Genomic DNA, 25593 nt, shown 5'->3' with positions numbered 1-25593 from the left:
TTAGGCCTCTCCCTTGGGGCAAATCCCAGGCAGGAAGCTGGAGTCAGGCAGTGTGGGCAGCTGCTCCTCTGGCTGGTGGCGCCATGGAGTGGGCAGCCCTGGCATTCCCCCATCTGCTGCTGGTGCCAGGGGTTGCGGCTGCTCCTCAGCTCCCAGCCCCCTTTGACTGTTCGCACAGTCGGTCAGAGCTACCCAGGCCTGGCTCTAGGGCTGGCAGAGCCCTCGAGGAGCAGCCACCAGCCCACAGCCCCTGACAGGTGGATGCCACCTGCTGAGGTGAGTCACGGGGTGGGGGTGGCACTCCCTCCCTGGACCCTGTGGTTTGGAGCTGGCCTGAGTCCTGCCAGCCTTTGCCCCCCGCAAAATAGAAGTCAAACTACACCTATGCCCAAGGGTCCCTGGCCTGGAGCCCTGAATTTCTCCCCCCTCCAGCCCTGCTGGGCACTGGAGTTTTTATAGCATACTGAGAGAGGCCTCAGAATGAAAAGGGTTGAGAACCCCTGCTTTTAACCTTCTTAATTTAAATGAAAAACAGAAACGGTTTCCTTAACTTATCAAGTCTTTATTTTATTTTTTTAAAACTTTCCCTTTTTTTTAGTAGTTTACATTTAACACTGTGTTGTATTTGTTTTTTTTGGTCTCTTCTGCTGCCTGATTGCATACTTCTGGTTCCAAATGAGGTGTGTAGTTGACCGGTCAGTTCGTAACACTGGGTGTTTGTAACTCTGAGGTTCTGCTGTACCTGGGAGGTTATAAATAATTTGAACAAAGTGAAATCGTTAGCCAGAGGCCCCAGCGTACAGCTTAAAGTGGGCAGAAAAATTAGTCCCAGAAAGGGATTGGTAAAGAGAGATCTCAGTGGGTCAAAGCTGGGTTAGTTGGAGTACAGTAGCACCCAAACAAGATCAGGGCTCTTATCAGCTGTGCTCAGCGCTGTACATAGTGAGAGACCATCACTGCCCAAAGAGTTTAGGATGGAATCCTGGATCCATTGACGTCCATGGCAAAACTCCTGTTGACTTCAATGGGCGCAGCATTTTCAAAGTCTAAATAGACAAGACAGGCAAAGGGTGGGAGGGGGCGGGGACCAGGATGGTGGTTTGCCCAAGGTCACTTAGTGAGTCAGTGGCAGAGCCAGGAATAGAATAATAATCCCTGTTTCTTATGCATTGCTTTACATCACTAGATCTCAAAGTGCCTTACACAGGAACATCACCATCATTATCACCATTTTACAGGTGGAAAAACTGAGACACATATCTGACATGACTCCTGCAGCAGGCCAGTGGCAGAGTCCAGGTGTAAAACCCAGGTCTCCTGACTCCCAGTCCAGTGCTCTATCCACTGGTTCAGAGAGGGGGTGAATATGCCTCAAAGGCAGCTTTAGCGGGACTCCCCTGGCTCTATTGCAGGAAGGGAGCCCTAGAACCAAGGGGGTTCCTGCCCTTGGCCTGGCCCGGAAGAGGATGGGTAAAAAGATGACCTCTGGCTGCCTTGGAGGGATGTTGGGTAGAGACGGTCTCTGATCTGCAGTACTCCAGGCCTAGGAGATAGATTTAAAGTGATCATAAACTTTGGCCCCAAGCACCATAACATTGTGACTCACCTGTCTGATGCTGTGCGGCTCCCCTTGTGACCAGGTGTGCTTGCAAGGAAGAGCAGGACCTCTGACACAAATCTGGGTGTTGTAAGTGGAGGAAGCAGCACTGGGGGAGGGGGGTACGGGTGGTCCTCTATTACCCTAAGCTTGCAAACTAGCCTCTGTTTAAAGAGGCAACTGAAATGTAGTTAGTTTCAAACAGTTTTAAAAAAAAGTTTCAGATGCTAGATCTGCCCCTCCCCCCCATCCTTCTGCCAATTTTTTTTACAGCTGCAGGTTTTTATTTTTAATGTTTGTCTCCTGTTGCTATGTGGAAATCCACACAAACAAAAGGGGAAACAAACAGTGAAACTGATTGCACACAGCTTGCTGCCTAATGCACACAGCGTGCTGCCGAATGCACAAAGATATTGAGGGAGGGGAATAGGGAAACGTTAAATTATGTTGATCTTGGGTGTTAATTGTAACAGTTGCAGGTTTTAAAAAAAGTCAGATGGAAAGTTTTGTGCTCTTAAAGAAAAAACAATCAACTTAGATCTTCAGTGAATTCCTCTGAAGTTCATGCTTGGGTTTAGTATTTACCAGGCGGTTCAGCTAGAACAGGGGTAGTCAATAGATGGACTGTGGGCCAAATCTGGACTGCCAGATGCCTTAGAACGGATCCAGAAATCTTATTTGCTTATTATGATCATTATTTTGTTGTTCTCTCTGGGATCTGGGGACCTGGACAAAAAACGACTTCAGAGCTAGGCCATGTCTGTGCATAATATAAAACCCTGGCCTTGAAAATAGACCAGAGCAGCTTGTGGTCTTTTTCTTTAGCTGATTGTTGGCAAACAGCCCAGGTAGATTTGATGGAAGAATTTTGCTCTGCATCACAGGGCAGTGGCAAACGAATATCTCATTCGTGTATCAGTTGTATTCACATCAAAGGTCAAGTAGTTCTGTCTGCCTGCTCGGCCTTGTAGACGCTAATGTCATGTTGCTCTGCAGGCAAGGTATTCAGCTTGTAGCTTTATCGCTAAATGAGTTTCCAGCTGTGCATGCTTTCTCTCATGACTTTTCTATAGGGATCAAGGTAATGTTACCACCAACAGAACCTCAGAGTTAGGAACGCCAGAGTTACAAATTTACCTGTCAACCACACACCTCATCTGGAACCAGAAGTATGCAATCAGGCAGCAGCAGAGAGACACAAAAAAGCAAATACAGTACAGTGTTAAATGTAAACTACTAAAAAAAGGGAAAGTTTAAAAAAAATTGGACAAGGTAAGGAAACTGTTTCTGTGCTTGTTTCATTTAAGTTAAGATGGTTAAAAGCAGCATTTTTCTTCTACAGAGTAAAGTTTCAAAGCCATATTAAGTCAATGTTCAGTTGTAACCGTTTGACAGAACAACCATGATGTTTTGCTCAGCGTTATGAACATTTCAGAGTTACTAACCACCTCCATTCCCGGGGTGTTCATAACTCTGAGGTTCTACTGTATCATTTTAGATCGGGGAAGAGAATCTGGGAACTTGGATTCTGTTCCTAACTCTGCCTTGTGATCTTGGACAAATCACTTACAACTTGTGTGTTTAGACAAGGACTACTGCTTTAATTACAGTCATACAGTTCAAACAGCACAGCCTTGGTGTGGATGCAGTTATACCGGTATAAAGGTACCTTATACTAGCATAGTTTATTCCCCTTCCCTGACAGGAATAACATATACTGGTACAAGGCGTCATGATACGTCAACTAGGGCTGTTGTCCAGGTATAACTGATTTGGTGAAAAATGACACCTCAACCAAAATAGTTATGCCAGTGCAAAACTTGTAGAACAGGCCTAAAGTGCCCTATGTGGCTGTTTTTTTAATCTATCAAATCGAGACCATAGTACTTACCTTTTCTAAAGTGCTGTGAGAGCCTTGCCTACGTGCAAAGGGTCAGTGGCTATGGGTGATGCCCCCTGGAATGTTAGAAGAAGAAGCCGTGTAAGTCAGGGTTTGATGTAGTGACTCTTTACTGGAGGGAGCTGTCTCAGTGCATCAGTGCTCATGCATCGCACCAAGGAATATTGAGGAATCACCAAGCCCAAGTCTCCTTTTATGCTTGCATAAGAAATCCCAGTTGAATTCCTCTAGATTTGCACTTGTGTAACAGAACAAAACACGTTCCTCTGGGGATCGCTCCACTGGCTGGTTGTGGAGCTTTGCCTGGCCAGGACTAGCCCCCGTATGGGCATGTTCTCTAACCCGGCATCTGGGTGCGCTCATTACATTGCTAGATCCGGCTCTAATAACAGAGTCTGTAGGTGCCTGAGAATCTGGGCTGCCAGATGGAATTTGTCTTCGTTCTGCTGAGAAGCAGGCTGTCTATTTACTTGCATGTTGGCAGAGTTAATTAAGCATCAAATCTTGCTGTTACTGCGTGGCCACTGAAGCAATCTAATCAAGTTGGGCTTCGAAGCCTGAAGAATGGAGGTGGTGGTTATGGGAGTTTTTTGACACCTGTCTTCAGACTCCCCCACCCGATGTATTTTCCTGTGGACTTTGCCCCTCTTTTTAATGACTTCCAAGGCTCTAGCTTGACTAGTAAGCTAGCGATGGGTTTGCACGATTGTAATATTGAGTGAATTTGTCATTGGCTGGCACAGAGCCTGACGACAATAGGTATTATCCGGGCTTTCCTCTGCCGTGCCCGCCCCCTCTCCCCTGCTTAGCTCTACTGATGCATCTCAGTCCTGACCTCTACCCCAGCCCTGGGTTCCCCATTCACAGCTCTCTTGCTGGCCCTGTCCTGACCTGCAGGGCCCTTGCTATTCTAGCTCTGGGTTCCCCATACACAGCTGAGCCAATCCTCAAGGCTGCCCTGCAGTCCCCTCTTCTTACTATTCCTGGCCTAGGTACCCAGAACCTTTCAGCTGGGCCAGTCCTTGATGGCCTCAGGATCTGAACAGAGCCCTTGGCAGGTGGCACCTCTCATGGTGCGTCCTTTCTGTCTCTGTAGGAGGATTGAAGACTGCCTGCCTCCTCTGGGGAGCTCCCCATCCAAGAGAGTCTCCCCCTCCAAACGGAAGCAGTACTACATCAACCAGGCCATCCGCAACTCTGACCTCATCCCAAAGGCCAAGGGGCGCAAGAGCCTTCAAAGGCTGGAGAACAGTAAGGATCAAGCCTTTTTATGCTTCATGCAGCCTCTTCCCCCTAAGCACTCAGCAGTCTCTTACCCCTGGGGTAGTCCTGTCTGTTTCCTTAGGAGCTGCTTGCGGCATGAGGGACAGTTCATGGTGCGTGAGGCTGGTGGAATCCAGCTCTGCCTGCGCTTGCTCATCGCCAGGCTGTATGCCAGGTACATAAGTGAGACAGCTTGAAGCTAGCCACTGCAGAGGTGACTGCGTGGATCCTTCTGGACAAACAGGCCAAGGCTTGCAAAGGTGACTAGTGCCTTTTGGGGTGGAGGGGTATTGTACGCAACTTGAACTTTTAAAGGGATCGGACTGAGCATCCACCCTCTGAAACCCAGGTCCCTTTAAGGTGTGTCAGATTGCATGGTCACCTGTGCAAACCTTGGCCAATGTGCTGCTACTGCTTATTTAAAATGCTCCTCATATATTTCCCTCTGATCTCTGCCCCGCTGTCTTCAGGCTCCCCCACCCGATGTATTTTCCTGTGGACTTTGCCCCTCTGTTTAATGACTTCCAAGGCTCTAGCTTGACTAGTCAGCTAGCGATGGGTTTGCACGATGCGGTGGTGTAAAATTGTTGCAGTTCTACCCAGCTGTGGAGTGAGTGATCTTACCTGATGTGGGGTCTGACGAGGAGTAATGGGATGAAATTGAGGAAGACTCGGGCTGAATCTCTGGAGAGGAGAAGTTCAGAGTGGCCTGAGCTGTTAGAGGGAGGAACAGTCTCACAGAGAACGTGGTGGAGGCTGCAAACTGGTTGGGACAGAGCTCCGGAAAACGTACTATAGGGAACAATCCCATTGATGATTGAGTCTGTCATGTTGAATCCTTGATCTCTGATTTGGGAGGATGGGAAGGGGCTAAGAACAATTCCTGTTTGTTTTCAGTGCAGGGCATGGCTCCTGGGTAGCTCTCCTTCCCCATTCCTCCTTGTCCTGCCCAGGTGTAAGTGAGTCTCTTGCTTTGCGTTGGCCTTAGATCCCCAGGCTGGGACTCAAGCTGGAGTCACTCCCAATAATCACAAACCCTCTTGCTGAGAGCTGCTCTGCCTGGAGCTCCCGCTCCTTGTTTCTAAAGGGCTCTGTTTCCTAGCTCGGTACTTGATGACCCTGCTGGAGCGGGACGAATGTGGGAATGACGATGGGGAACTCACGCACTCTGCTGCCCCAAGCATCTTCACGGAGGCCTGCAACAACGAGACGTACATGGAGGTAGGTGCCGGGGTGAATGTACCTGCTTCAGGCTCAGGCTGGGAAACCTGGACATAAAGTGTCCAGTAACGGTATCGCTTGGTCCTTAGATCCTTGCTATTCCTGCCAAGGTGCTGCAGGAACACTGGCTAACACTCAGCCTCCTCCTGCTGTAAGGAGGTGACCTGGGCAGGACTGCGCAGTGAGTCTGTGTCGGAGCCAGGAATAACACTTAAGAGCTCCTGGTTTCCAGCCTTGAGCTCAACCCACTAGTCCATGCTGCCAGGGGGTCTGGCCGGTCTGAAAGTGATGGAGACTGGGGCCTCAAGGTTCTTTTAATCTCTCTCAAGTGCCTCCATCCTGCCCTTCCCACGGCACCACATGGGCTCCTGAGTGGGGTGGGGCCTTCGCTTCATATACATCATTAATAAGTGCATCTGAGAGCCAAGTGCTGGCATCCAAATTAAGCGCAATTCCTCGTGCCCCCTCTTTTGCCTTGGGCTGTGTGACTTCTCCAGGCAAGGCCGGCACGTGCGGAAAGATCTGCGCTCCCTTGGCTTCCAGGGGTCTTCTGTTTACTTGGGCTTCCTGTGGCTGGGAGCTCTGTATCCTCCCTCAAAAGCAGTGGAAATACGTACCAGGAGACCTTCGGACAAGACAATTGCAAGCTTCCCTGTCTGGGGAAGAGCTGTGATGTACCTTCTCAGGCTTCCCTTGGGCAGGGGCCTTGGAGATGATCTCTAAAGTGCAAATTCCTGGCTTTCCTACGATGGGTCTATCCTGGGGTGATCACTGGAGTATTTATAAATTGGGATGGGAGGCCATATCTTAATTCACACCGGAGTCCGTTTTCTGTCCAGTGGGAGTGGGTGGTTGAGACTGCGACAACTTTTTTCTTTACGGCTAAGAAGCTAATTCCCTGGTCTATTTTGGGGGTCAAAGGTTGGGAGGAAAGTTCCCTGGAATGATGTAGACAGTGTGACACATTGCCAAGCTTCTGTGGGCCTCTCACACGAAACCCTCAAGAGCCTGCACAATGAGCTGAACAGAGGGGGGGTTCGCCCCAGCAGAACTGTTAGCTAGTGGACGCAATGGCTTCCTCCGTTAAGAGAGCTGTGAAGAAACTCAGCGTTTTAATGCTTGCCATTGACTGGACGAGTCAATGATGATTTCCATCCGCTTTCCTATCCCCTGGGGCTGTATGACAAGCAGATGCCGCAGAGGCATCATTTGAGACACTCACTTAGAGGGCAGCTTTTGTTTGGGGAAGATGGAATCGTTTCTCTGTGAGGAGATTAAATGGGTAATTAACTGGGAGAGAACTTCAGTGGCCAGGGCTTGGAGTAGGAGGTCGTAATGAGCTGTTATGCCCACCGCATGCTTCACTGACTGAACCGTCCGGGATGTCTGTTCAGACCAGGTTGCCTTGGGAGGGAGCGTGTCCTCCGAGCAAAATTCTTCAGCGTCTCAAGGCCTAGCATCTGAGACCTTCCTCAGGTGTGTGAGGCAGCCAATTGTGGGTGATGGCTGGACACAAAACCAGCTAGAAGAACGTTGATATCCACGCTCTGCCTGATGAGCGGTCACACCAGGTCAAGCCTTCGTGTGCCCAGCAAGTTGCTAGAGTTCATACAGTGGAACTTGCTGTGTTTTAGTGGCACCATATCCCAACATGCAACACTCCATTTGGGTCTGCACACACCATCTCTCCTGCATGGTGAAAACCACCATATAGTATGAAGGCTGCTCCCTTGTCGGTCTTTTTCTGGTCTGTAGTTGGGCCAAGCTTTAAAATAATGTGGCAGGCTAATGTCCTGACTTGGAGGTTGCCTGTGGGTGGAGCAGAGATATTGAGGCGTTGTCTGTGCATAGGAGCAAAAACTCCAGCGCTGAAGTAGTTCCTGCTCAGGTTCTGGCTCAAAGGAGCTGTCAGTTTCAGGAAGTGCTCTATCAAAGCAAGCAGCACTTCCTGCTAAATGGGTGCTTGCTAAATCAAGGCTTGCCTTGGCTGGAGGGACACTTGCAGCATCAAACAACTTGGTTTGTGCCTGATGTTTAACCCCATGTGACCTGCAGCACTCCGTCAAAACAGGCATCTTGCCAAACCTCCATCCTGCAGTTGGCTGGATGAGACGTAGCAATCTGCTTTGTAACAAGAAGTTTGGAAATGTTGTTTTCTCTCTCCTATCTTAGATGTTTAGGCTTTTAACGTTGCACGCGAACAGAAGCAGCTATGAGGGGACTGTTGGAAGATGTAGCTGCAGACTCTGTGGTTGGAGGTAGCGGGACTTGGTGAGTGGTGTTTGGTCTGTCTGAAGTCTGAGTGGTTAATTGCTGCCTGGTGCTGAGGGGCAGAGCTAAGCTAAGCGGGGAGACTTGGCATTAAAGGTCACTTGAGAGCCATGAACGGAGGCACCTAACAGGACAGTCTCAGAGGGAGTTGAGAGAGGGAATATGAGAGGTACTCTTTCCAGGTGCAGCTCTACATGCGATTTTTAGATGGCCAGCGGTAAACACATGGTGGTGACCTGCAACAGATGTGTCATGTTTTCTTTCCTGGCTGAAGCCAGAAGGGACTTCCTGGGCAAGTTGGTGGCTGTGCCGGAGGAGGAAATTCTTGGATGGGAGGGGCAAGTAGAGATGCTGCTGGGTGGAGGGATAGCTCAGTGGTTTGAGCATTGGCTTGCTAAACGCAGGGTTGTGAGTTCAATCCATGAGGGGGCCACTTAGGAATCTGGGGCAAAAATCAGTACTTGGTCCTGCTAGTGAAGGCCAGTGGGCTGGACACAATGACCTTTCAAGGTCCCTTCCAGTTCTTACGAGATAGGTATATCTCCAGTTATTATCAGAAGCTGAGGAGCTCCTAGACAGCCAGGTTTAGGAAACATCAGTACTCTAGGTTCAAGGAAGAAAGGAGCTGGCTGCCAAGCAGTCACAGGAGACCTAGCAATATGTAACCACCAGAGACAAGAGGTCACAGCAGCATTCTACACAGCTGGGGATAGATGAGATGGGCAAGCTTGGACCACCAGAGCAGAAGACCAGGAGGAATTCCACGCAGTTAGAAGTTGTCAATCAGTGTCAGATCCTTAACATGGAAACTGAAGAAAATCTCTCAAGATCCAGCCGGTCCCAAGGAATGGAGTAATGTACAGGACACGTGTGGATGGCAGCTTGGACCAATCTGTCAGAAAAATCAAGCTTGTCCATAAAGTTCTCCAACCGGTGGAGGAAGACAGATTATCTTTGCTGGGGGTTCAATGCTCAGAAGAATCAGAAGAACATTCTGCAAGGGACAAAGTGAAAACAGGATGGTGTGCTGCCTTCCTGGAGCCAAGCCCCAAGATGTCACTCCAAGGCTGGATAGGATTTGGAACTCTGTGGGAAAGGAACCATTGGTGGTGGTTCCTAGAGGCACTCATGATACTGTGTTGTGAGAGAGCTCGCCGATAGACGATGTCTTCAGGGAACTTGGAAGCGTGCTGAAGAAGAAGAATGTCCAAGTGATCATCTCAGAAATCTCAGAAACAAAGGAAAAGGCAAGGCAGAAGATGCTGGAAGTGAACTGCTGGCTCAGTAAGTGGTGTATGGTTTTGGTTTTGTGAAACATTGGACCACCTTCTATTGGGAGAGGGGGGCTGTATAGTTTGCATGGCCTCCATCTCAGTAGAAGAGGAACTGATTTTGAGTGGTCAGGAGGGCATTAAACGACTAACAAACAAGGTGGGTGAAAAGGAGGGAAGATACAAGCATCATTTAGTACAGAATCAGGATGCTGAGGACAAAATTAATCAAGGGACCAAAGGACATGAAGAGAAGAAATTCTGTAATTGCCTGTACACCAGTGCTAGGAGCCTGGGTAACAAACGAGGAATTGAAGTTGCTTATTCAGGAGCATGAATTCGATTTAGTTGGCATGACTGAAACCTTGTGGGATGAGTCCCAGAATGTTAAAATCAATGGTCCGAACCTATTTAGGAAGGCTCAAGTGGACAAAAAAGGGAGGGTACATTCCGTCAAAAATGGCCCTACCTGTTTTCGTGTCACTGATAACGTGGAAGAAAATGATGTTGAATGCTTATGGATCAGTGTCGAACAGATAAAGCAGCAGATGCGGTATTAGTTCGTGTAACGGCCTTGGCCGGGGCTCAGCTCCTGGTCGCAGGGGCTGAGCGAATGTAGTCTGCAGTCCGAGCCCTTGGGTAGGGCGGACGGCAAACAAACAGTGTAGGTGCTCTGGCCCTTTGGAGCAGGGGAGAGCAACAAGCAGGTTAGAGGCTCTGGCCCCTTTGGCGCCGGGCAGAGCAGTAAGCAGTTTAGGGGCTCTGGCCCTTTGGGGCAGGGCAGAGCAACCAAGCAGTTCAGGGCTCTGCCCTGTGGGGCAGGGCAGAAGACCACATCAGGTAGTTAGGCTGGCCTTGGGGCGCGCTGGTGTCTAGCCTGCTTGGGGGCAGGGCAGGAGCGGGGAAAACTGGGGCATCCAGGTAGGTAAAGGAAGGGGGGGGGATCCGCCACCTTAAGGGGTGGCAGGGGAAACGCAGGTCGCTCCCACTCACGCGTCCAGCCACGGCCAGCAGCGGCGTCGCCGTAGGCGGTCAGTCGGGATCCAGACCCAACACACTGACCGGCGTGACAGTAGGGCTCCACGGCGAAACACAACGACAGAGGGGGTCAGTGGGGATCCCTGGCCGATGCACAACGGCCATACCAGCTCAGGCTCGCGGCCTGAGCGTAGATCAGCACGCCGCCCCGGGCTAACTTCCGACCTCCCCCTCCACGTTACTGCCCTTCGCCGGCGTCATCCCAAGGGGTCCCCAAACCATGGTTCTCAGCCGGCTCGGCGTCGAGGCTCCGGTCCAGTTCCTCTGGGGTAACAGGGTCCAGTGCGTCTGGGTCCTAGTCCGCAGGGTCGTCCTGGGTTCGGGCGGTCCGGTCCAAGTCTCAGGGTTCCAGGCCGGTCGGTCCCATGTCCTCCAGCGTCCCGGGGTGTGGGGGGTCTGGTTCAGTCCTCGGTACCGGGGTCCAGGCGATCCGGTGACACAGACCTACAGTCACCCGGGGTCGGGTGGTTCGGTCCAGTCCTGGGGTACCGGGTCACGGGCGGTGGGCCATCCTACCCCAGCCGAACGGAGAAGGGCTCCGCCGCCGTTCGGTACTGGCCCCGGGAGGTGCAGCCAGTTACCCCTCTGGAATACCGGGCGTGAGGTAAACCGGCCCAGCGGAACTCGGCACCCACAGTCTGCCTTCCCCGGCGGCCTCTTCCCAACTGAGGGCTGGGACCGGGCTTTTATACTTCCTGTCCCGCCCCCTGACTTCCTGGGGGCGGGAACAGGCAGAGGGGGCCTTGAACTTCCGGTCCCGCCCCTTGGCTTCCTGGGGGCGGGGATAGGCAGCCGGGCCTCTGCCCAGGGCCGCAGGGCTTCTGGCCTATTCCCTGTCTCAGGAACGTGGGGGAGGGGAGCCCCCTCGCTACAGTTGGTGTTTGGTAGAGATCACCAAATCACACTTGGGAGCAGCATGAGCATCTCCTTACATGTCTCCCTATAATGTGGAGGGGCGGGAAGCTGCGTGATCATGAGGGATTCAGTTTGAGTGACTCACACTGGATATCTCACGCTCTCAGTACTAAATCATCTGTGAAATTTCTAAATATTATTGATGACCATCTCCTAACTCATGAAGTGTTGCATCCAGCTGTGGGAATTCTACATTAGACTCCATCTTGACAGATAAAGAGGAACTGATCACAGAATTAAAAATGAATGGTAGCTTAGGTACAAGTGATCGTGACTTGATCACATTTGAAATATGCAAACGGAATAAAGTCCAGACCATCAGTGTATATATATTTGGTGCTTTAAAAGATGCAGTTTCACAATGCAGAAGACAATTATGAGCCCAGTCATCTCCGAGGAAGAATTTAATAATAAAAAAAAAAGTGACTGATAATTGGAAATTGCCTAGGAAAGCTTTACTAAATGCCCCAAAAGCCGCAATCAAAGAAGAAGGCTGTATTGGTTAAAAAAAAAAAAAAACAGCTTGGTTTAAAGGGGAGGTGAAGGCAGCTTTAAAAAATTAAAAAATAAAATATCAAATGGAAGGGTTGATAGTACAGAAGCTCCCTGACTTACGCAAGCATTCTGTTCTGGAATGCCTGGCGTAAGTCGAATTTTGCGTAAGTCGGGAATGTATCTCCAACAATTAGCGTCTCTCCCCCCCCCCAAAAAAAAAAAAAAGCTTACGGAACTTTTTCCGTAGGTCGGGTTTGCGTAACCCGGGGATCATCAGTAATGAATATAAATCAGAAGCTAGGAATGGTAGAAAATTGATAAGGGAAGCAAAGAGACAGCAGGAGACATATCTAACCGGCAGAGTTAAGAACAATAAGAAGGAGTTGTTTAAGTATATTTGGAACAGAAAGAATCCTGACAATGGTATTAGTTCATTACTAGATGAAGCTGGTAGAGTTGTCAGTAATAATGTAGAGAAGGCAGAAGTGTTCAATAAATATTTCTGTTTTGTATTTGCGGGGAGGGAAGGGGATGGGGGGAGATGTCCTGTCATATATGATAACGCTCTTTCCATTCCACTAGTATCTCAAGAAGATGTAAAATAGCAGCTACTAAAGAGAGACATTTTAAAATCAGTTGGTCCACATAACTTGCATGCAAGAGTTTTAAAAGAGCAGTCTGAGGAGCTCTCTGGACTGTTAATATTGATTTATTTTTTTTTTCAATAAGTTTTGGAACACTGGGGAAGTTCCAGAAGTCTGGATGAAAGCTAATGTTGTGTTCATATTTAAAAAGGGTAAATGGGATGACCTAGGTAATGATAAGCCTGTCAGTCAGATGTTGATCCAGGACATGATAATGCAGTAGCTAATACAGGACTTGATTTATTAAAGAATTAAAGGAGGATAGTATAACTAATGCCATTCAACATGGGTTTATGGAAGATAGATCCTGTCAAATTAACTTCATTTTTTTTTTTTGGAGATTACAGGTTTGGATGATAAAGTGTTGATGTGATACACTTAGACTTCTGTAAGGCATTTGACTTGGTACCGCACTATATTTTGATTAAAAAAAAAAGCAAACTAAAAGATATCAAATTTAACACAGCACACATGAAGTGGATTAAAAGCTGGCTAACTGATAGATCTTAAAATGTAACTGTAAACTTTGAATCATGATTGAACAACTGTTTCTAGTAAGATTCTGCAGGGATCTGTTCTTGGTCTTGTGTGGTTTAACATTTGGATTAATGACCTGGAAGAAACTGTAAAATCATCTCTGAAAGTTTGCAGGTGTCACACAAATTGAGGGAGTGGTAAGTAATGAAGAGGACAGGTCATTGATACAGAGCAGTCTGAATAGCTTAATATGGCGAAATGCAAAAGTATACATCTAGGAACAAAGAATGCAGGCCATACTTCCTGGACTGGGGCTTCTATCCTGGAAAGCAGAGACTCTGAAAAAGATTGTGGGGGGATGTGGATAATCAGCTGAATGTGAGCTGCTGGTGCAAATCTGTATCCAAAAGGGCTAATACCATCCTGGGATGCATAAACAGGGGAGTCTTGAATAGGAGCAGAGAGGTGATTTTTACCTCTGTATTTGGCATTGGTGCGACCTCTTCTGGAATGCTGTGTCCAGCTGTGGTGTCTGTAACTTTAGAAGAAGATTGACAAGTTGGAGGGGCTTCAGAGAAGAGCCATGAGATGGATTAAAGGGTTAGAAAACATGCTGGATAGTGACAGACTCAAGGAGTGCGATCCATATAGCTTAACAAAGAGAAGGTTAAAGGGTGACTCGATCCTCAGTCTGTAAGTACCTACATGGGGAACAAATATTTAATAATAGGCTCTTCAAACTAGCAGAGAAAAGTGTAACACGATCTGCCGGCTGGAAGTTGAAGCTAGACACGTTCAGCCTGGAAAGGAGATGTACATTTTTAACAGTGAGAGTAATTAATCGTTGGAACAGTTTACCCAGGGTCTTGGCAGATTTTCTACAAATTTTAAATCAAGATGGGATGTTTTTCTAACTGCTCAGCTCTAGGAGTTGTTTCGGGGAAGTTCTCTGGCTCGTGTTACGCAGTAGGTCAGACTGGATGATGACAGTGGTCCCTTCTGGCCTCGGAATCTGGCCAAGAGAATATAGCATCACCTTACTCATGTGTGCTTTTTAATGCCGAGAAACTGGTCTCTCCCCAGCTTATCCAAGATCCAGGGGCAGGGCTGGCGCTGTGAATGTAGGACTGAAACCAATAATAAACCTAGCATGCCTGTAGCCTTTTTATGATCAAAGTGTAGCTTGAGTTAGAAAGCCTAAATTAGCGTTTAGCGCTGAGATCAGTTGGATTTCATAAATGGCACCATCACTTCAGCACTCGTCACATTCATTTAAAAAAACCCATTAGTAGGTTGGGTCTAAAAAGACAACACAATCTGCATTTCCTGCCCCTGAAACAATCTGAATCGCTTGACCCAGACAGCTGCATCTTGCGGAGAGTCCTGGAATACTCCGGGGGCCAGAGGAGCAAAGTCCAAAGGCTGTTCTGAGAATATCCTGCCACAGGTTCCAGAGCTTTCAGTCCCAAGAGCTGACTGCAAAACTTCCTGGAGTGGGGATCACTGCCACACCAGGGCCATGTAGAACTTCTTGGCTCAGAGCTAACACCTTGAGCTGCCCCCGGAATGAATAAGTAGCAAGTTCAGAGGCCTGGTGTTATGAGCTCCAAACTCTGATCCAGTATCTCTGGGTGCTAACTTGGGCGTTGATACAAGGATGGGGCTAGGCAGGCCAAGTTCTTCCTGTAAACTAGTCTGTTCATCTCTGTTCCTAGCAGGCTGTGGGTCTTCTAGGCTGCTCGAGGACTTCACTGAACAGATTTGCCCCATCTGACAAGCTTCAAGGACTAGGGGGTGGGTGGGCTGAAAGGGCAGTAATTTATCCAAGTTTCAAATGGTGTCTGCAGACCACGGCGTTGCATGTACCTGAGGTGGCCGAGTTCTGATGACTGAATCTGAGTCCACTGCACACGGCTACACTGAAATTGTGGTGTGACTTCCCTTCGCAGATCTGGAATGACTTCATGAACCGGTCTGGTGAGGAACAGGAGAGGGTCCTGCTCTACCTAGAGGAAGAGGCCAAGAAGAAGCACAAGAGGAAGCTTCCTGTTAAAGCGGAGGACAATTGGAAAGGTACCGAGAGGGGGAGGGAAGGCCAGACAGGGGTGACTTTGAATCTTGAAGTGGATGTTACGTTCCCGGGTGTCACCTTGCTGCACCCTGCTCACATTTCCTCCTACATCGCTCCGTGCAGGAGAAGCATGACAACCTGGCCTCTCTGCTAAAAGAATCAGCAGGGAGCTAGTTAATATTGAGCCTCAGTTTATCAGGTGTGTCTGCCTGCATCCATAGAGGTGAGAGGGGGCAGGTCATGCTACCCGGAGCTATGGAGATAAATTCATCCTGGTGCTGGTGCTGGTCCAGGACAGAGGTGAGGCGGCTCATGTCTCCCTGATTCCAGGCATCCGGGGCTTATAACAGCAGGGAATCACTGGGGTGACTGTTACAGCCCTGCCTCTTCCTGTTCCAGATCCCTCTTGGCTGAGCTGTCCCCACTGGGGCAGAGTTAAGGTGACTTGTGCATCTTGTTTGAGGAGTGCGACCTTCACTCTGCATTTGCCTAGTTTCCCACTTTTGAGGGCGACATTGATTCAAGTCCCTGGCTTGTGGCTGCTGCTGGGAATGCCAATTCTTTAAATTTGTTTCTTTGTTTCCTCCAGAGCATCCTGCTTACACACCGAAAGAATGTTTCCAGCGCATCAGCCGCCGGCTTCGTACCACGCTGAGACGAGGCAGGATCCCTATGGTGAGACCCTGCCATATCATTGGTCAGGTGATCATCCAGGTGCTGGAAGCTTCCATCTAGAACTAGAAGTTTCCTGTAGACTCAGTGACCCATGTGCCCCTTCCATCCAGTGGGCGGAGCCAATGCTTGTCCTGACACTTCCTGCTGCAGCTTATGCATGAGGGAATCTGTACGCTGCAGCTGGCCGTGTGATTTGCAGCTTGTGGTTATGTACTTGTACTAGCTTCCATCTGGCCAGCTCGCTATGAATAGCAGTGAGGATGCGATGATGCCAGCCACACAAGCGAGCACGTACCCAGGGGGTGAGGTGGGCTTGTGGAGCCCAAGCCACCCTGGCCATGCGGCTATTTTTAGCAAGCTCCTTAGCACCCAGTACCGTTGATGGGAAGCGGGTGCCGAAATCGCAGTGCACAGTGGGTGACCAGAGAAGTCTGGTCAGTTCAAGAACAAAGTGGCTCAGAGATTTTGGGAGTGGGGCAGGGCGGAAATGGAGCCTGTCATCTCTAGGTTGTGGGGTTTCAGTGTGTTCTGGGTCAGTAAGGACCGAATTCTTGTCATCTGCTGGCTGTTCAGTCTCTGGGGGCAGGGGCTAGGGGGTCAAGTGTCTCCAGCTAGCTACTGGTGTGTCCACATAGAATATCAGGGTTGGAAGGGACCTCAGGAGGTATCTAAGCCAACCCCTGCTCAAAGCAGGACCAATCCCCAGACAGATTTTTGCCCCAGATCCCTAAGTGGCCCCTCAAGGATTGAACTCACAACCCTGGGTTTAGCAGGCCAATGCTCAAACCACTGAGCTATCCCTCCCCTCACATCACACAAATTACAGCTGCCCTCTCTTTATTAATAAACTTCATGGGGGGAAGCCAAGGAACCAGTGGGGTGCTAAGACGGCACCAGCCTCTTCCGTAGAGGCAGCCTCTCCACATTGGGTTGGAGGGGTGCTGGCAGACCACTGCGGGGAGGCTTGCGCTGCTCCAGCTTGTGCTGTTCCTATTCCGGAGATGGCAGATTTATCACTCCAGAGGATGAAGTTGTCTCTGCTAGAGTTCGATTAGCAAACATCCTTGCTGCTGCCCTCTGTGCTCGGATGAAGAGAGAGAGGAGCATGCTCTGTAGGAAGGAGTGGGGAAGAGAATGACATGAAGGATCCACAAGGGTGTCTAGACTTCACAGGCTGGGTACACGCTCCCATCATGCACCTCCGCTGTCAGGAGGAAGACATTACACTTGCCTTGGTATGACCAGGCATGTCAGTAGGTGTACACTGACAATTATCCCTGGTTACCGAAGGGCCCCTAACTCTCCGCTCCCTTTGATTTTGCTTCTCAGTGCTATAATTTTCTTGGTCTGTTTTTCTGCTGCCTCCATTCAGCACCTGCTTTTAAAAGCAGCCCCAGCTTGTGCCTGGCGTGGCTGCTCCAATTTGAGCTCAAATTGCACCGATCTTTGCTGCTAATTTCTTAGGTCACAGCGCTCCAAAGAGCTGCTCACTTGTAATCCTGGGGGGCAGGCCGGAGGCAGCAGCACGAGGCTGGAGTAACCTTCTGGAAGCTTGTTAGCTGCTGCCAGCTTGTTAACGCGAATGTAAATATTTGCTGGGAGAGACTGTGTAGGGGAAATACACCAGCACTGAGGTTTCTCTTCACAAGCTCTGCAACTGGGGGCTGCTGCTCTTGGATTCTTGCTTGTCTCGAGCTGCAGAAAGCAACTTCCCCCTGTCCCATCCACATCCAATGCCCATCTGAATTATTTGTATTGCAGCAGAGACTAGACGCCCCACCAGAGATGGGAAGCCTTTTATGCTAGGCGCTGTGTGAATACAGAGATGGTCGATTAAAGAAATGCGGCTGGGGGGAGAAATGACCTATCCAAGATCCTGCATGAATCAGTGGCAGAACTGAGAACAGAACCCGGGAGTCCTGATCCAATGCCCTTGTTGGAATGATTTTCCCTCTCCATTGGTGACGGCAAAAGGCTGGTGCTTCACATCATGCATCTCAATCAGTCGCTCTCAGTGGGTCTGGCAAAGCTTGCAGGAGGGCACTCTGACATGGCATGGCTTCTCCCCAGCTTTCAACCCTATGCTGCCATGCCCAGCCTCCTTGTGATTGGGTTTACTGTCCAAACATAAGCAAGCGAAACGGTCCCTCAGCTCAGCCTTTGTCCCAGGGTTTCACAGCCTCCCCTCCCAAGGGTCTCTGGTGATCCTGCTTCGTGCAGCTTCCCACTCCCGGCCAGCTCTGCTACTGTTCTGGAACAGCAGCTCCAGGGCAATCGAGCCCCCTCTGACAGGCCTTTATCACCCCTGTCTCCCCCCTTGAATTTGCTCAGTTGGGCCCACCTGCCCTGATACAGGGGAGCTGGGCCTGGTCTACTGGGACTCTCTGATCTGCTGCCAGATGAGGAGTCAGATCTGAAATGCTACATTCGTTCCTCCTCCCCCCCCCCCCCCAAAAAAAAACAACAAAACCTGGCTCTGATGACAAAAGCAGAGAAATTCCTGTGGCCCGATCCCTGTGACCAGCTGCATGCATCACCCTCCTGCCTGCAGAGGCGAGGCGGCAGAACGTGACTTCACATAAGGAACACAAACACCGTAGGCACAGAAGCTTGCTACCCGGGGGTATGGAAGACGCTATTTTGGCAACCGCCCACTTCAGAGGGAGATGTGTGAGGATCTCGTGGCATTCTGTTCACGGGTCAGCCTGTCGGCTGGCCCAGCTTTCTGGATGCATGCAGCTGGTGACCAGATGCTGGTTTCAAGCTTCCAAATAGCTTCTCAGCCAAACTGTCACCTCCACTTGATTCTCGTTTTTGCAGGGGACCCTGGAGTGTCTGGAGGAGGAGTTACTGGCCTTTTTCTCCGTCACCCCTCACTCTGTCTACACAGCAATGATGGACAATAGGTAATCCTTCTTCCTTGCTGCTGGGACGGCAGGGCACCTTGGCTCCTGTCCCAGAGGAAGCAGAGGGAGGGAGGGTTTTGCCCGGTGACTCCTGCTGGAGCGGGTTCTCACTTAGCAATGAGGCCACACGGGGTGCGTGACAGTCATTCTGTAAAGTTGTCTGTTGCAATAGACTTGTGGGGATCAGAGGCCTCTGCCTCCATCCCCTGGAACCCAATCTGCCTTCCGGCCACCAAATGAGGGTACGTCCTCACTGCAATAAAACGCCAGTGGCTGGTGCATGGCAGCTGACTCGCGTTCGGGGCAGGGGCTCAGGCTGCGGGGCTATAAAATTGCAGTGTAGATGTCCAGGCTTGGGTGGGAGCCTGGGCTCTGGGACCCTCCCCGCTCAGGGGTCCCAGAGCCCAGGTTCTGGCCCAAGCCTGGCTGTCTCTACTGATTTTTTTTTATAGCCCTGTGTGCCTGAGTCAGCTGATGCAGGCCAGCCCTAGGGTGACCAGATGTCCCGATTTTTATAGGGACAGTCCCAATTTTGGGGTCTTTTCCTTATATAGGCTTCTATTACCTCCCACCCCGGCCCGATTTTTCACACTATCTGGTCACCCTAGCCAGCCCTGGGTGTTTGACTGCAGTGTAGACATACTCCAAGAGTCGGTTCTGATCTAAGATTGCTGGCTGGAGAGGTACTCAGCCGACCCGTCCTCTTCAGAGAGAGATGACTGGATTCGCTCCAACCTCCGGTTATCTGCAGGGCCGGCTCCAGGTTTTCTGCCGCCTCAAGTGGTGGGGGGCGGAGGGGGGAAGCAGATCGGCGGCACTTTGGAAGAGGAAGAGAGGGACTCGTCGCCAAATTGCTGCCGAAGACCCAGACGTGCCGCCCCAATAACGGATGGAGTGCTGGCCCTTTGTACTGGGTGCCCCAAGCACCTGCTTCCTTCGCTGGTGCCTGGAGCCGGCCCTATTATCTGGACCAATGGCTTTGCCGCAGGGGGCCTAACGTGCTGTGGAGCCTCTGATCCGTGAGTTCTTACGATGGAGTGTGAGAACCATGTATGACCAAAGCCCGGTTGGTTTGTTTTTGTTCCAGCTTTGAGCGGCTGCTGCTCCACGCTCTCTGCCAGTACATGGACCTCGTCTCTGCCAGTAAGAGCCTTGTTTTGGTTCTTTTCCCTCCATTGCTATCGAGCGTCTCCAGCTAAGCCCTCTTCCTCCCCATCTCCCCTCACCTCGGCCCGCCTTCCACTGCAGCTCCCAGATAACTCTCCCTACACACTGCCAGCGCTTCCCCCTGGCCCTGGGAGCTAGGCAGTCTGGTGGGTTACCCCCAGGAGCTTATGTGAAGGCTGCATGTGGCTAAGAGGCAGGAATTCCAACATTGTAATCCCAGCTGTGCCAGTGAGTCATTGTGTATCTTTCAGTGGTTCATTCCTGCCCTGCTAGGGTGCTGTGGGGTTTGACTGGCTAATGTTTGTACTGCCGTTGGAAACGCAAGTTGCTGTCTCAAATGCATGGCCAGTCCCCTTAGGGCCAGATCCTGGGAATCCAAACGCCTGGACGCAGCTCTTAGTTACACAGCTCAATGAGCTTCTTGCAACCCACTCGACTTTGTCCTGGGCTCTGCTTCCCTCCCTGCTGTGCATCATTATTCCATGCCCCCCCACCCCCAGCACAGCCCGGGGATGGGGAAAGGAATCGTTCCCAAGCTGCGGCACTGCTTACAGCTAGCGGGGTGTGCATTAGGGGAGATGGAGTTGGAGTGTGTTGGGTGGCACGTCTGGGCTGGGAACCCCATTCGCTCTGGCATGTTGGCAAGGCCGTGGGAGTTGCTGCTGCGATAGGTGCCAACTTTTCCCGGTGCTGGTGGGTGCTCAGGCCCCTGCAACTCCCCCCCATTCCAACCCCTTCCCCAAAGTCCCCGTCCACAACTCTACCCCCACCCTTGTCCTTATTGGACTCCTTCCCCAAATCCCCACCCCAGTCCTGCCTCTTCCCCAAGCTGCTGCGTTCTCCCTCCTCCGCCCTTCCCCCCAGTGCTTGCTGCTGCAAAACACCTGTTTCGTGGCAGCAAGCGCTGGAGCTAGGGGGAGAAGAGGCATGCTCGGGGGAGGAGGTGGAGGTGAGCTGGGGTGGGGCAGGGAGCTGCCAATGGGTTCAGAGCACCCACCAATTTTTCCCTGTGGGTGCTCCAGCCCCAGAGCACCCATGGAGGCAGCACATATGGCTGCTGCTTATAGCGGGGCCGACTTTGGCCCAGAGACTTGGCATCCCACTGCAAGGGTGAGCCCTTGGGAGACGTCCTGCGGGTCCTGGAATTGATCTCGCTATTGGCTGCAGCTCTGGGGGAGCCGTTCACTGGAGAGTGAGCATCCTGCCATCCTTCCACATGTTCACCAGGAGGTTTGGCTCAGCCGGTTCAAAACAACCTGCTGTTTGCTTGGCCCAATCAGTCTCTTGCCGCATCAGCCTTTGTCTGTGGCTCCCTTCCAAGCAGCAAGCTGGCCTGGCCACCAGGAACCAGCAAGAGAGTGTCTGTCTGGAGGGTGTGAGGGCTGGAAGGGCACACTGCGTGCTGTCTGTGTGCGAAGGGAGCTCATGGGGTGAGGCATGTACAAACCCTACTGGGAATACAGCACCTCGCAGTTCGGAGGCACAAGGGTTTAGCAGCTTAAATGTGGGCTGGTCCTGGACTCGAATCCTGCTGGAGACTCTGACCTTGGGTAAGTCATATTGTCATGTGGTGCCTCAGTTTTCCCATCTGTAAAACATGACTGACCCTACTTGCTTCTCTCTGGGCAGTGCTATAAGAGGTCATTGAGGGGGTCTGCAAGCAGGTGTGCTCCTGCCCTGTTCTTAACCCAGTGCATGCCAACATTCCAGATCTGGCTCAAACCTGCCCCCTCTTTGGGGCTTGCATTTATCAACTTGGCTGCCCAGCCCTCTCCGGCAACTTTGAAAACTTCAACCTTAAGTAACAAAATACAAACCTCAACCTAAGAGTTCTCTGAGTATGGCTGCTGCTACAATTTTCTCCAGGCAGGACACCACTGTCCATGCCTCTGGTGCCTTCTGCATTAGGTGCTCATATAGCTTATCCCCCTGGGTTGGAACTAATGAGACCCACCTGATCTGATCGCTGGGGTGAGTGAGTAGAAGAGGACTGTATCTTTCTGTTTGGTCCTAGAATATACTCCAATTGCAGGCCCCAATCCTGTGGTCTTTGACTGTGTGAGAGAGAGAGGCATGATCTGGTTCCAAAAAAAAGAACTCACACTCCTTCCTCTCTCTGTCCAGGTTCTGACTTTGAAGGGAAACGCCAAATGAAAGTGAGCAACAAACACAGAGACTTCCTGCCCCCGGAATTACTGCTGTCCGCCTACTTGGAGCAGATGAGCTGATAGGTCTGGAAGACGTCCCATTCACTGCTCTGACGGCTTCTACGATCCCCATATCTGCTCTCCATCCACTCAGTCCTCGGCGCACAAACGGGCTGTGTCCCCACCCTCAGGCCACTGCACAAGTGCAGAGACTGGTCAAACTGGTGGGTGGGTTTGTGTGGAGCTGGTTAGATCGCCGTCCCCTGTTCCTTGCTTCGAGAGAGGAAGTCTTCCCTTGCCCGTCGCTGAAGCCCTGCATTCATCTCCCGCAGCTGCCACACTCTTCCTGTGTGGCAAAGCTGGTGTGACTTCCAGCTTCCTCCCCGCTCCCGGGGTTCTCCTGATTCCACCCAAGGCTTCTCTGTACTGCTCCCGGGACCCAGTGAAGGGTACTGTCTCTGCTCCTCGCAGAGGGGCCTGGCAGAGGCCTGCAAGCACCCCCCAGGCAGACCACTCTGTTGTGTGGAACCACCTGTTGGACAGCCCAAAACATCAACCTTCATCATGCTAAAGTGTCCAACCCCCACTCAAGGACTGAGGACTCTGCCTCTCTTAAAGCTGGAAGGCTGAGGCCTTTGCTCTGGATGGGCAGCGTCCTACTGGTTGGAGCGGGTGGAGGGGGGGTAGGAGCTGACTCCAGGGGTCTCCCCTGCTGCCTGTAGGCTGGTGGGAGGTTAGGAAGTGTCCATCGACACTGTCAAATGCATATCAGCTGTTGTTGCGAGACTGGTCCCTCTGTCGCTTAGATGGGATCTTGATTGTGTCTCTTCTGCCCCCCAAGTCATGTTCCAGATTCAGAATCCAGCCAGGTTTGGGGCAATGGTGAAAGTCCTGTTCGCATAAAATGGAATGGTGCTTTTAACTGTGCTGGGGGAACAAGATCGCTCCTGAATAGTGAAGATGGGGCCCTTCATCTCGGCTCCTTCAGGCCACATCCTCCCCTCATTTTTCTGACGCACTGGCCTCTTAGCTTGGCAGGGGGGTTCCAGGACCTGCTGCTGCTGCCAGATATCACCACGCTTACGGTGTGTGACCAGCCTGCCTAGCCCCGCCTTGGGCGTGGTGCTATCTCTAGGCAGTAGCTGCACTGCCTGGAAGTGTGATTGTCTACACACCAGCTCATTTAAACACAACCAGCCTGTCCCTGGGGGACTCTGGCTTCCCCCGGGGGTGAGTTTGGAGCAGTATTTTTGTGACAAAACAGTTCCCTTTTGGCCTTAGCATTTCAGCTGCTCTGACCTGGCCATTGAGCATCTGAATTGGTCTCATTCCCCAGTTCAGCAAACACTTCAGCAGATGCCTACAGCTTAAGCATAGGCTGAAGGGCTTTGCTGAATGTCCAGCAGCTGCCTGGAGCAGATCACTTGTAAGTTGCATTTCACAAACCAGGGAGGCAGGGGAATTACCACAGACTGCAACAGCCTTTCAGGGTCAGGCATGGGCACTGCTTTGGTTGGTACCTAACCATGTTCCCGCTCGCTACCCACCACAGAGTTAATGCTTTAAACCGTCGCAGGCTCAGCCCTGCATACAATCCAGTAACATACAAGGGGTGGAGATGCCCCCCCCTCGCCCCAGCAATGCATGCATTAGCACTTACCTAGCTTCCTCTCTGGAAAGCAAAGGAGTGAAATATCTGTGTGAAAAGCTCGAAGTGTCCAGGCAGGACTCAGTGCCCCCCTCCCCTCCCCTCCCCTGCTGGCTGCTTGGTTTTGGACTAGGGAGAGCAACTGTTGGCTCCAACAGAAGCTCAGAGGAGAAGTTGTCCAGGAAGCCAGCCTGGAGGGGAGTAACCAGCCTGTTGTTTAGTGCCTCTGGGTAGATTGGCATTGAGCAAACAGCCCCCTGAAGCCAGATCGCTATTGTTTAAGCTCTGGGACAGTTACCAGTGAGACATTTAACACAAAGCTCTAGCTTTCTCTGCAGGGCGGGGGCCTTTTCTAAATATAGTGTGTCATTTATACAGGTTTGTGATTGTGGAATCTAAGCCAGGCCCCTGGCAGCCCTGCTGCTCGTAAGCGGGGCTGGGTGGTCAGAGCTGAACGTCACAGCTTGGGCCACCTCGGTCTGCCAGGGGTTTCTGGCGTGGGGGGAGGGTTGGGGTTTTTTATATCATGGCGCAATTTAAATAGCTCCGTTTCCAGCACTCTAGTGCCATGAAGAGCCCATTCGGATGTGTGTGGTTTTTAATGTGTATCCTACGTGTTGCGGTGTTGAATTTGGTGCATATCAAGAGCTGCTCTCACCTGTACATAGCAGCTGGTTTAAAGGGATGGGCTGGGTTTGTGCTGCCTGTGTCACTGCTCAGCCCTGGGGATAGCTCCTGTACTGGAATTCTCTGCAGCTGAGTAGTAAAGAATCCCGGGTGAGGAACACTCTGCACAGGTTCAGGGCTTGACTCTCCTCTGCGCTATAGTGCAGCTCCGTTGGTTTCACTGGAGTTACTCCTGACTTATACGGGTTCGTGATCAGAATTAGGCCCCCGGAGGGCAGGATCAGGCCCATTTCCCCTCTTCTTACTGAGCACCAGTGTAGATAGTGAGTGAGGCTTTACACCGAGTGGGTGGACAATCGGGCTCCATTGACATCTCTTCCCTTGTCAACCAGCTGAATGTAAAAAACTTTTTCAGCCAAAAAACCTCTCACACACAGCCGCAGAGATTTGCTTTGGACAGCCTGGGTGAGGGTCTAGCTGGACAATGCAGCACAGCAGACCGCAGCGCTTTACTTCCCCAGGCGCATTTTTGTACGTGTCAGACCCATGCACCATTCTGGGAGCTGCTCTGGGCAGAAAAGGCCGACTCCTGCCAGAGTCCATGCTTTGCTCTGCCTTGGGGCCTGGCTTCCCCTCCTGCCATCTCTGCACACTTCCCCAGGTGCATTTTTGTGCGTGTCAGACCCATGCACCATTCTGGGAGCTGCTCTGGGCAGAAAAGGCCGACTCCTGCCAGAGTCCATGCTTTGCTTTGCCTTGGGGCCTGGCTTCCCCTCCTGCCATCTCTGCACACTGCCTCTCCAGCCCGTGCTCCTGAGAGCCCTGGTCTGGTGAGACAACGTAAACCAAAGTGATCTTGGCACGGACTGTGCCTCTGTGCAGCCCAGCACCCGATCAGGACCTTACTGCGGTTAATGTGGATATGGATATTGTGTGTCGTGCTTCCGGGAATGTTCATAGATTTTTCTTTTTAATTGTGTCAGTTGTCTCTGTCAGCCCCAGCTCTTGCCTCGGTTGAAAGGGCTGTCGCCTGTTCTTACGGCAGCCTTCAGCTGCTGTGCCTGAGCAAATCCATGCGTGGGATGGCGACTGTGCAGAGTTTGTAATGCTTCAGTCTGCTGGCAGCCAGAGGTCAAAACCAGGGCTTCTGCTGAAAGGGAAAAAAAAATTCCTTCTGAGCTGACTCAGCTGTTGAAGGTGTGTGCACAAGAACAATAAATCATGGTGCTCCGGAGTCATCTGTCTGCTCGTGGGTCGTGT

General features: G+C 51.1%; 1 protein-coding gene across 1 annotated transcript; it reads left to right on the top strand.

Moving 5' to 3' along the window:
• Positions 1-1598: 1598 nt before the first annotated feature.
• Positions 1599-25567, top strand: R3HDM4 (R3H domain containing 4). Its single transcript, XM_032785411.2, has 9 exons — positions 1599-1687; positions 4594-4748; positions 5863-5981; positions 15042-15165; positions 15753-15838; positions 18659-18744; positions 19832-19887; positions 22036-23570; positions 23613-25567. Exons 1-8 carry the CDS (start codon positions 1614-1616, stop codon positions 22137-22139), a joined length of 804 nt encoding a protein of 267 aa, XP_032641302.1. The 5' UTR covers positions 1599-1613; the 3' UTR covers positions 22140-23570; positions 23613-25567.
• The last annotated feature ends 26 nt before the right edge of the window (positions 25568-25593 follow it).

This window comes from Chelonoidis abingdonii, chromosome 11 (assembly GCF_003597395.2).
Source record: "Chelonoidis abingdonii isolate Lonesome George chromosome 11, CheloAbing_2.0, whole genome shotgun sequence".
Lineage (NCBI taxonomy): Eukaryota > Metazoa > Chordata > Testudines > Testudinidae > Chelonoidis > Chelonoidis abingdonii.
Note: the sequence above shows the minus strand (reverse complement) of the source record. Positions and strands in the feature narration are given on the sequence as shown.